General features: G+C 37.3%; 2 protein-coding genes across 2 annotated transcripts; both read right to left on the bottom strand.

Moving 5' to 3' along the window:
• Positions 1 to 220: 220 nt before the first annotated feature.
• Positions 221 to 5,029, bottom strand: ccdc13 (coiled-coil domain containing 13). Its single transcript, XM_062428213.1, has 13 exons — positions 4,848 to 5,029; positions 4,569 to 4,717; positions 4,333 to 4,475; positions 4,143 to 4,226; positions 3,921 to 4,037; positions 3,728 to 3,832; positions 3,439 to 3,600; positions 3,176 to 3,352; positions 2,285 to 2,494; positions 2,065 to 2,165; positions 1,700 to 1,762; positions 1,461 to 1,592; positions 221 to 329 (listed from the first exon to the last, which is right to left on the bottom strand). Exons 1-13 carry the CDS (start codon positions 5,027 to 5,029, stop codon positions 221 to 223), a joined length of 1,734 nt encoding a protein of 577 aa, XP_062284197.1.
• A 3,095-nt stretch (positions 5,030 to 8,124) lies between these two features.
• On the bottom strand, positions 8,125 to 10,989 carry higd1a (HIG1 hypoxia inducible domain family, member 1A). Its single transcript, XM_062428827.1, has 4 exons — positions 10,873 to 10,989; positions 10,438 to 10,509; positions 10,073 to 10,207; positions 8,125 to 9,813 (listed from the first exon to the last, which is right to left on the bottom strand). Exons 2-4 carry the CDS (start codon positions 10,502 to 10,504, stop codon positions 9,743 to 9,745), a joined length of 273 nt encoding a protein of 90 aa, XP_062284811.1. The 5' UTR covers positions 10,505 to 10,509; positions 10,873 to 10,989; the 3' UTR covers positions 8,125 to 9,742.
• Between the last annotated feature and the right edge of the window lie 232 nt (positions 10,990 to 11,221).

Genomic DNA, 11,221 nt, shown 5'->3' on the forward strand with positions numbered 1-11,221 from the left:
ATTTCTGTAATTATGTATGATTTATATGAGGGTAACAACTGAAATGTATACACATACACACAACAAATAACATAATATGTTCTATTTCACAATTTGAATTGCATGAGAGGCGGTTCCCCAGAGCCCTTAATGGACCACATGCCCCTGACATTGTCACATCATGCTCTCACTGAGCCTTGCCATACCAGTTCCACCATTGCTGTTTACAAATTACTTATTCTCAATCCGCTTTTGTCCTCTCCAGCTGTTGCTCCAGGATCACTGTCCTACGGCGCTCCTCCTGGTATTTCTGTTCTGCCTCCAAACACCTTTGGTTCATCTCTTTCTCTCTGGAGATTAACACAAGGAATGAATCTGATGGTTAAAAGTTAATTCAACATAATGCTGTTCCTCTTGACGGCAACTGTAGAGATGGATTGATGAAGCTTCAGACAGACATAGACATCTGAATAGATACATTGCTTACTTTTATAATAATTTGTACTGAATCTAAGTAATTGCTACATAATTTCTACATTTTTTAATTGATGACACAATCAATTTACTGATTAATTTATGTAATGTGACTCTAGGCAAGGAAAAGGTAGAAATCACTACTTTAGCCTGAAAGCTGTCAAAAAAACGAAAACAGTGCACCCGGTTTCAGTTCACCTGTCAGTCATGATTTTTACTAAATAATAAATAAAATGAACTCCAAGAAGTAGTGAAAACAACCCTGCAAAACATAAAAGCAATAACAAGTGTACTTGGCCTTGAAATGGGCCACACAATGAACTACAGATTGAATGTTTTAATCGTGTAGCATTATAACATTCCCTCATGTCATACTAGTAAAGATCATTTTGAAAAATATGAAATAATGAAATTAAAATAATATTTAATTGCATTGCAGTTTCATTGCTCCTCATGTGAATTATTTAACTGTTGTGTACTTGCAGAGCCAAAAAAAACTCTCAGTGGAGAGACAATACCACCACACTGCAATGCTTTTGATGTGGCAGTCTTTCACAAGCAGATGACATTTTTTCATGGTGGCATAACAAAGTGTTTATAATGGCAAAGGTGCTCTGACATGGAATAATTTTGACTAAAAACAATCCTTGATAAAGACAAGAGGCAGCACCAGTAGCATGATGATAATGTTCTTGATCTAGCTGTAGCTTTTAGCTTTGCAATGTCAACCTCTGTCCTCAGTGAGAAAAGTGAGAAAATAAAAAGCTTTTGCTTTTGCGGATTTTGGGGATCGCCACTCACTATTTTGTTGTTGTGAGTTTTTGTTTGAATCAGTATAAATTGAACTGTTTTATAGCTACAGATGAAAATAAATGTAATGGTTTCTCTACAAACACAATGATACACCAGCAGCAGAAAATTGAGAGAAATAAATTGGAGAAAAATATGTTTACCAGACAAAAATTGCAGAGATAATAAAAAAACACTCTATCTAAAAAAGGAATTACTTTGTCTGTAGGATGTTCACTTGTTCGAGAAGTCTGTCCTTTTCCATGCAGATGATTTTATATTCATTACACTGGGTCATCTGTGAGCTCACATCAGCTAAACATTGTGGACATTTTGAAGAACTTGGGCCTCTGGGAACAGAAGGATAAAACATGAACATTTTAGCTGATAATACTTTGGCACATAATTTATGTCTATAACAAAAAACAGGAATTAATACAGCTTTATGTCCACTTACTTGAAAGCTACACTACTGCCCACGGCAGGAAGCACCAGTTTATGACCAAATGTAGAAACAGAACTGGAAAGGAGTTGACACACATTAATATTAAGGGAAATCCCAGCAGAATACACACACACAAAAAAAAAACCCACGGAGCATCAAACAAAATCAATATCCTGGTGAAGGACCCCCATTAGCCCTAGTCAATTATTAAATTATTAACCATTATTTAGCTATAATACTCAGCCGCACTGTAACAGTTGACCCAGGATATTAGTGTTATATTTTTTAAAGATGTAAACAGAGGACGAGAAGTTTTAATGAATAATCTCATTAAAGTAAGTATGATCCTTTATTATGATTACTAGTAGCACACATACCCGGAAGATGTCATTCTTTTGGTAGTGTCTCCCTCTTCAGGGGACAATCCTGAACTGAAAATTGTTGAGTTGGAGCTGGACTGTCTGTCTGTGCCCTGTTCCTGCAAAAGTTGTGAACACACTCTCAATGGTTACTAAACTTTTCCAAGACATAAAATACAACACCATGTTTGCTGAGGTGCATTTAGACATCAATCGCATTATTTATCAATTTTTTTACCTTGACCGAGAGCTGCTGGATTTCCTCCTCTAGTTCTTTGATCTTGGCCTCTTTGTCAGCAACCATCTGGTTAAGCTTCTGGATGAGATCGTTGTGCATTGAAGGCTTACTGCTCAGCTGCTCTCCCTGGCTCGGCTGGGTCTTCTTGTTCTGTACATTCTGCTGTTGGCTGAGCCGTGTGAGTACCTCTTGCATCTGGGTCTGCTGCTTCTGCCAGAGGCAGATGAGGTAAGGACCAGGTATTCCAGTTGAGAATAATGTGATAAAGCATAGTCTCATCTCAGATGATCTCTCTCTCTGAAGTATGTATTTATGTGGCTTATTTTAACTTGTAAATTTGATGTGAAATGAGTAATGATTTTGGTCCTGGTTTGGTTGTTAACTGAACTGTATAGTAATGCACGGTTAATATTTAGACTGTTCATGCCTTTCATGGAGCATTTTTCGCCAAAACCACAGATTGTCAAATGGGTTTTAATCATGTTATGCATTCAACCATGTTTAGCTCATTAACAGAGCTACAATACTCAATATATTCCTGCTGTTATATAAAACCATGTCACTCCAATTTCAGTGATTTAAATGTTTGTCTGTGGCAAAATTCCAATATGATTTGCACTTCTAAACATGAATCGTACACCCAAAGACCAAATCCAAGTTGGCATGATGGTCATATACTTTTTCTAGTTGCTAAAAGGATGATTCACAGGGTAAACAAAGTTTTAAGATATTAATTGAAAAAATGTAGTCAAATATTGTATTAGAACCTTACAAAACCACCTGTTTTTGTAAATGTCAATGTACTACAGTTTTTGTGTGTACACATAGTAGCAGATATACTAAGTATATAAATATAACTGCCCATATTTTTTTACTAATCTAATGCCTTACCAGCAGAACATCCACAAGCTCATCATCATGTTTACCCTTCTCCAGTAAAGTGGAGATCTGGACCTTCAGAGTTTTGATTTCAGCAGACAGAGATTTGTTCCTGGCTTTAGATGCTTCCAGTTTTTTCTTTACACCCTCCTGGTCTTTCAGGAGGGTTTCATAGTCCACTGAGATCCTCTGTGCAGTTGTGGAAAGAGAGCAGGGCATTAACAAATTCACATTTCAATTGAATATGAAAATAATAATAATAAATGTATGCACACCTCAAATGCCTCTCTCTTCTCCTTCTCAATGGCACGAATGTAGCTGAGGTTCCTGTCCTGAGGAGGAGTTTTCTGGAGGCCCAGAAACTCTTCCTCTACACTCAGGGCACTTGACTGTTTCCGCTGAGCCGACTGGTTCAGCTGCTGCTCAAGGTCCCGTACCTGTTGCACAAGTTTTGTTCTTGTATGTATTTATTTTCAAAAGATCTTCATTGTCTTCTTCTCTTATCATTGATTCTGTTCGGGAATTTGCTTTATGTCTCTCAGTAATTCGATAATTTCAGCTTACCCTCGCCTGAAGAGCCAGTATCTGCTGCGCGCGACCTCTAAAGCTCCCCGGACAGCTTAATAAATGCTGAAGGTTGACCTCCTCTCCAACCTCACAGATCAAAGCCTGTATCAAAGAGCAACCTTTACATAAAGGTAACAGTTCATATTAATTAATTAATTAATTAATTAATAAAGAAAATTTGCACTACTACCCTCTGAGCAACTTTCAACTCCTGTTTGACAGAATGAACCTGGTTGCGATACTCGATCACTTTCAGCTGGGCAGCAGCTAATTTCTCCTGTAGAGATTTCACCACAGGATTTTCCTGCTTTTGTAAACAAAATATAAATTATTTCAATTGAGTTATCATCATTAAAGTCAGGAAGACCACATTGTAAATATAATTTAGGTCAATTTTCAAATTAAAAATTACCTCACTGTCTTCAGATGACCTCCTGTCCTGTAACTTTGTATCAATCTTTTGCACCGATGGAGAATGTACAAGAGCAGCCTGCAGCTATAGAAAAAAGAAAAACCTTACTATTCATCCATTTATTCTCTCTATAATAAATTAGACAAATTCAATTAAATGTTATCTAATTCCTAACTCAAAATGCTGTTACCTCTTTCTCAAGCTCTTTAATGCTGTTGCTGTTTTGCTTGGATTTTATCTTTCCTCGCTCAATTTCAGCTGTCAGCTCCCTGTTCTTCTTGGACAACTCCACAATCTTGGTGGCTGCTACATCTCCTGTCAAGCCTGATGTGCCTAAACAAGGACAATTGCATAAGTCATGAAGAAGCTGTGGCAAATCAATAACATCACACTTATGCAAAATAATTGGCAATTATATTATTATACCTGCCAAGGCAATTCTTTCTTCTTCTCTCTTCTTCTTCAGGTGTTTAATTTCAAAATCCTTCTCACTCAAAAGTTTGAAGAGCCGTCCATTTTCATCCTTTAACTCCCTCAGCTGGTCCAGCAAATTGTGATTCTCATTTTGTAGCAGTCTATAGGGAAGCAATTCAAATAAATGATAAAAAGATGGAGGATTAATTGCAATTTAAGAACATACTAGTTAAAGCACCACTGAGGAAAACAACTTTGGTAAACATTTAATTTAACCCTTGTAAGACTCACCTTTCTTCCTGATTGTCTGCCTGAACACCTTGCTTAGATAGATTCAAATCATCCTGAGCATCACTTGCAATGAGTTTATCTGGTTCTTTCTCCTTTTTCCTTTCTTGCTTCTTTTTCTCCTGCTGTTTTTGTAGAGCTTGGAACTGAAGCCGCAAGTCATTCAGTTCATCATCACGCTCCATGATCTATAATTCACATCATCAAGGAGAAACAATCAATTTAGGTTAAAAAAGAGGGAAATGCTACTAATTCAAATTGTGTGAGACTTTATGTGGCAGTTTGGTAATATCGTGGATATGATGTAAATGCTGCACTGCAGACTTTAGTTTTTCACGCTTAACCTAGGTGTTTGTTTTAGCTGAATTTTAAAAAACTAACTATTAGGCTACTTTCTTAGGCTGGATTATTGTAATTCATTATTATCAGGCTGTCCTAATAAATCTCTAAAGACTCTCCAACTGGTCCAGAATGCAGCAGTTCTGACAAAAACTAGAAAGAGAGATCACATTACTCCTAGTTTGGCTTCACTGCATTGGCTTCCCGTAAAATCTAGAATAGAATTTAAAATCCTTCTCCTCACTTTTAAAGCTCTCAATGGTCAGGCTCAATCATATCTTAAAGAGCTTATAGTACCTTATGTACCTATCAGAACACTGCGCTCCCAGCATGCAGGCCTACTTGTGGTTCCTAGTATCTCTAAAAGTAGAATGGGAGGCAGAGCCTTCAGTTATCAGGCTCCTCTCCTATGGAACCATCTCCCAGATTTGGTCCGGAGGGCAGACACCCTCTCTACGTTTAAAAGTAGGCTTAAAACCTTCCTTTTTGATAAAGCTTATAGTTAGGGCCGGCCAGGCTTGTCCTGGACCAGCTCCTAGTTTATGCTGCTATAGGTTTAGACTGCCGGGGGACTCCTACTCCCATGATGCACTGAGCTCCTCTCTCCTCTCTCTCTCTATCCATCCATCTATATCCATTAACATTAATTTACTATTAATGCATTCAATAACCTAAACTTATTCCCCGGAGTTGTCTGTGCTTTTCCGTCTCACAGGTAATCTGGGCCTGTAGACGTCCGGATGACAGATTCCAGTCCCGGACCTACTAGCTTCAATGTTGATTTTCAATGTGCTTCTCTTTCCTATTCTTCCTCTCTCTCCTCTCTACCCCAACCGGTCGAGGCAGATGGCTGCCCACTGGTTCTGTCTGAGGTTTCTTCCTGTTAAAAGGGAGTTTTTTCTTGCCATTGTCGCTAAGTGCTTGCTCATGTGGGAATGTTGGGTCTCTTTAAAAAGAAAACCTGAAGAGTACGGTTTAGAACCTGCTCTATGTGTAAAGTGCCTTGAGATAACTTTGTTGTGATTTGGCGCTATACAAATAAAGATTGATTGATTGATTACCACTTTGGTCATCTTGTGTCCATTGAAGTCACTGATCTTTAAAAAGTGTTTGACACTAAGTGTAAATAGTTAGATTAAATGTTGCATGAAAGCCGCAGTGATATCCTCATTTATGTAACGCTATTTGCTTTCTTGACTGTAGCAACTAGCAAGATAACGTTGTTTAGTTTGACAGCTTCCTTACAAAGTAGCATGTAAGTGAGGCTTGTAATAAAAAGAAAATAACTCACCTGTCATTTATCCAAGTACCGCCCTTGCAAACAAATCAGACACTGTTTTGCACTGCATCATTTTTTTGTGCTACTGTAGATTAAGTAATTGGCAGCGTCCTCGCTGAGTGCGACTGTATCCATAGCAACAGCGCTCATGAGATTTAGGAGATCTCGCGGGAGCACGGATGTAGTCATGGCAGCAAGAAGGAGCTAATGTAGCTACTGTGCTAGACCTCACAGCTGTTAGCGCTGGTCTGTCATTTCATTTCTCACCGTGTCCATTTTGCCAAATGGATCAGTTTTTCAGCTGTAACTTGTGAGTCATATTTATATATTTTATATTGTTATATAAAGAACCAGAGGTCTGAAAGTATGCTGTCAGTCGTTTTATAATTTGACGAATTAAATGAGGCAGGAAATTAGAAGGGGAGAAAACATTCACACACTTTGGAAACAAAAAACATCACACACTTTGGATATTAACATTACAGTTGAGAAAAAGTTCTTGCTTGGATTAAGTCAACCTGGTTATTTGTTTTAAGCAATTAAAAAACTACTGACAGACAAGACAAGCAGGACACTCAAAAAGCAAAATAAAAAACAATCTAACAGAAAAAAAACAAAATCAAACAGTAAGGCCGAAACTAAAGCAAAATAAAACTGAGGGAAAGGTAAGGCAAAAAAAAAAAAAAACAACACAGTCGAGAGAAGACATAAGATGATTAAAAAAAGAAGGGGAAATCACAAAAAAACAAACAGGTTTTAAGAAGTGAGGTAAAGGCAAAATGTGTTTAAAAACTAGTATGGTGGTGAATTATGAGTAGCCATATCTTAGAAATCAGTTTATTGTTTTACAGGCCAATCAATAATCCCTTTACTCCATTATCTCATTGGTCTATAACCACAGGCCACATACTCTAGCTGCTTTTTACACTGCCCAGATAAAAAAGGCAAGAAAATCCTTGTTAATCAGGAATTGGATGAACCGGCAACTGTTGTTACCCCAGAAACAAACAACAGGCCAAAAACAGTTTCTCATTTTATAGTGACTCCTGCAAAAGCTTCCCCAATAACCTGCCCAAATCATCTCTAGGCCCAAATTTGAAGGTAAGGGACCCCTTAAGGATATTGTTTTGATATAATTGTGTTTACAGTGTTGAGGAGTGATGACAGTGGAACAGCAGGATCATTCTTTTATTGTGATGATAAGGTACATACACAGGACATCTGTGCTTGCATTTTTGTGTGGTTCAGTGTGACATGATTCACAGTCATTGCATAATATTTACAGGATCTCATATAAACACCCTGTTCTCCATTATGAATAATACTGACCATTACGAGAGTTACAATGTCACAATGACGCAGCAAGTTACAGAATTTGTTCCCTTTAAATCCATGTAATGCCTCTCCTGTTTGTTGTTTGGGTGGGGCATTTCAAAAGAAAAGCTGTCAAAGCACAAACCACTGTGATAACACAGTGAGAAAGATAAGATTTATTTTAAGGGAAGTTCAAAAATCTGTAATGGTTTTATTGATTGGAATTTTTGGGTACCTACTGGTACACAATTAATATACACAAAAAATAAAATATAAAAATGCTCCATTTGCCAGCATGTAAAAATGAGAGTTTGAGCACAAGTTGAACAGTCAACTTGAGGTCAAAAGTTGATAATAGATGATAATCATTTGTAGTACAAAGGACACTTAGCTGGTTCAATGTAGACTTAACTGTTGATTGTTGTATTGACTGCATTTGCTTTAGCTGCAACAGGTGTACTTAATAAACTGGCATTTGAGTGTATGTTTGTATATTGTATGATACAAAAGACTAAGCTAAAAAGTTAAAACACATTTTCCATGCAACTTGGATTGGTGTCAAAATGTATACACAAGAGAATTTCAGAATGACTTGGTTGATATTTTTTATTTCCAAAGGAAAAAAGGAAACATTCAAAAATAACTACTCTCTGTCTGCACACAACATTCAAAAACTAGGCTCAATAAAATAACAAGGCATGTATTTAAAATACATCACAAGGTAGGCTATATGATGGTATTTTATAGGCTACTATACAGTCTGTAGGTGTAGTTGATTTTAGCTCATACAGTGTGTCTCATGAAGACTTGCTGTTGCAATTAAACATTGGACCCCTTTAGGGCAAAATAATGATAGAAATATGAAAAAAGATTTGCCCTTTAAAATCATGTTGTATAAAGCCTACTGAATTAAAATAATTGAAGTCATCAAGACACCTTTATGATTTTGTTTCAAGTTTAAAAGTTTTCCATTCACACATTTTCATCCTGTAGCTTTATACATGTGTTTTGTGGAACGTGCTGAGCCTTTGGTGAGTCAAAAGCCATTTATGTCCTAGTTGTGTAAATAATGTGAAAGCAAAAGACCTGTCTGTGGTCATGTGCACAAGATGCCCGTAATGCATGGGGATGGGGATGCCCATTTCAAAAAGTGGGCTAAGGTGCAAGCATTTTAAATGAGGCAAAACTCACTCAGTGTGCAATAAATAATATAGACAATAAAACAATGACACGAGAAAAAAAATCCTGTCATATGTGTATATATTTAAATATAGGCTTAGCCTATATATTTAAATTTAGGCTTAGCCTAGATATTATGTTTTCAAATTATGTGGAAGATTTTCTAGTTTTTGATATTTCACTTGCACACCTTTCAAAATCCAAGGCAACTAAATCCTTTTAATAAAGCCACCTGCTCACACAGATATCAAACCAACTGGATTTACAGCTGCAAAGACACAGTGTCAAAACAGTTGAGTTCAATACCCCTTCTCAATACAGAGGTGATAGCTAGAGCCTCTGGTATACTATTTAGAGGATACTGTAAGACGTGTATTTTTTAATGTACATTATTATTAATACCTGTGTAGAAATTGATCCTTCGTATTCAACCCATCCTATGCACACACACTCGGAGTAGTGGTCAGCCACAGTTCAGTGCCCAGAGACAAACTCCAGTTCTTTGTGACAGTTAGTCAGGGGCGCTGAAAAGGGTATTAACCCTATTATGCTTGTCTTTGATGGTAGGAGGAAACTGGAGAACTGGGCAGAAAACCACGCAAATGTGGGGAAAACAATGCAAACTTTAAAGTAATCATTAAGTTATAACTATTTACAGTAAGGGTGAGCTGCTGAAGAGAGGTGCACATACAAAAGATATGACACATCTGTAAAAATAAATGTTCTACACACCTTAATATGAGGCAATATTAAGGGACATAAGATATCAAGTGTAATGAGTCCATGTTCACTTGTGTTCCACTGCCTTCTGTTCTCTGGGTTTTACGATGTAATCCTTGTACATTGAATACAGGACCCCTAAAAACAAAGCAGCACAGGGGAATAAAGTTATAGAACATGTACTTAATACAGATTTAACAACTGACAAGTAAAACTGTTCATAATGTAACTACACAATAGCCAGAACATTATTACTAATCACTTGTGATAACCAGGAATGTAAAACATGACAAGTGAAACTCTCCAGCATCCCAATGATCAAGAGCAAAGTAGCAGGGTCCAAACTGAAACCATGCAACCAGGAAGTTATCAAAGAATGAGACTTTAGGCTACATACCAACAGTCATGGCTCCAACAACAAAGCCTTGGGCAGCTACACGCATATGGATCAGGTGCACTGACATTTTTGTGTCTCCACGACTTTTCAATTTCAGCAGTCTGTAACCAACAATGGCGAAGAATCCAGCGATCCCTTAAAGGGGCAAAAAGACATCAATTTACACCAGGTACTAATTAAAAACACTATGTTGTAGCCTATGTTCACAGTGTAGTAAATCATTTTTACACCAGAAGGAACAGAACATCTGGGTGCACATCCAAGCATACTTTGAGACAAAATAACTTATTTACAACTTAAGAGTTTTTAATTTAAACTTTTTTTTGTCTTCATGATGTAACCATGAGGGCACAATATGTACTCACCCACTGGGACAAATGGATTCTCCTTTGCTTTTCGCATAAACTTGGACTCATTCTCTTCATAAGACATCTTGACTTTAGAGAGAAACACAGAGGCGAAAAGTTCATTATTTACGTAAACACACTTTTATTCCAACGGCATGCAGCATGCTAACTAGGGTCTGTTGCTAATGTTATTACCACATGAAGTGCTCAGAGGTTACGCATGAAGGGCAGAGGGACCAAACATCCTATTAGGCCTAAATAACTCTACATATGACACATAATGTTAAATACATCAACAATTATGCAATGCTGAATCACAATATAATGAACTGGCTGACTCTTTGACCAAAGGCCAGATGAGACACACACGAGAGAAAATGCGTAGTATAGAGTGACATGAAACAATAACGACTTATTCGTATCGCTTTAATAGCAGATGAAGTTTCTTCTTACTTGTTTAGGTATTTTGCAGCGTCTCGATTTGACGATGTTGTTAATGAAAATTATCTGGAGAGGAATAATCAGTTGTTGGAGTCTCAAACCACCAATGGAGGAAGTGGAAAGCCGGCTCGGCTGTTGCCTGATGTAACTACCATCGTACGCAACGCTGACGTCAGCTGGTTACGAAGCTTGTGTTGTGTTCATATCCTGGCACAAAATGGTAAAGACAAGTTGCCGGTCGGATAGGCTTTATTTAAATGACATCGAGGTTTTTCAAAAATGTGTCAGTATTATAACTTAGATGTAATATTAAGGTCCCTAGATTTTTTTTTTTTTTTTAAATAATTTCACTTCCGTACAT

Source organism: Scomber scombrus, chromosome 11 (assembly GCF_963691925.1).
Source record: "Scomber scombrus chromosome 11, fScoSco1.1, whole genome shotgun sequence".
Taxonomy (NCBI): domain Eukaryota; kingdom Metazoa; phylum Chordata; class Actinopteri; order Scombriformes; family Scombridae; genus Scomber; species Scomber scombrus.

Excerpts from the sequence above, each read along its gene's own strand:
- ccdc13 (XM_062428213.1), bottom strand. The coding sequence starts at position 5,029 with ATGGAGCGTGATGATGAACTGAATGACTTGCGGCTTCAGTTCCAAGCT. Across the intron at positions 4,227-4,332 it reads TTAAAGAGCTTGAGAAAGAG|CTGCAGGCTGCTCTTGTACA; the intron begins GTAACAGCATTT and ends TTTTTTCTATAG. Across the intron at positions 2,166-2,284 it reads TCCAGCAGCTCTCGGTCAAG|GAACAGGGCACAGACAGACA; the intron begins GTAAAAAAATTG and ends CAACTTTTGCAG.
- higd1a (XM_062428827.1), bottom strand. The coding sequence starts at position 10,504 with ATGTCTTATGAAGAGAATGAGTCCAAGTTTATGCGAAAAGCAAAGGAG. Across the intron at positions 10,208-10,437 it reads GAATCCATTTGTCCCAGTGG|GGATCGCTGGATTCTTCGCC; the intron begins GTGAGTACATAT and ends TGCCCCTTTAAG. Across the intron at positions 9,814-10,072 it reads TGTTGGAGCCATGACTGTTG|GGGTCCTGTATTCAATGTAC; the intron begins GTATGTAGCCTA and ends CTTTGTTTTTAG.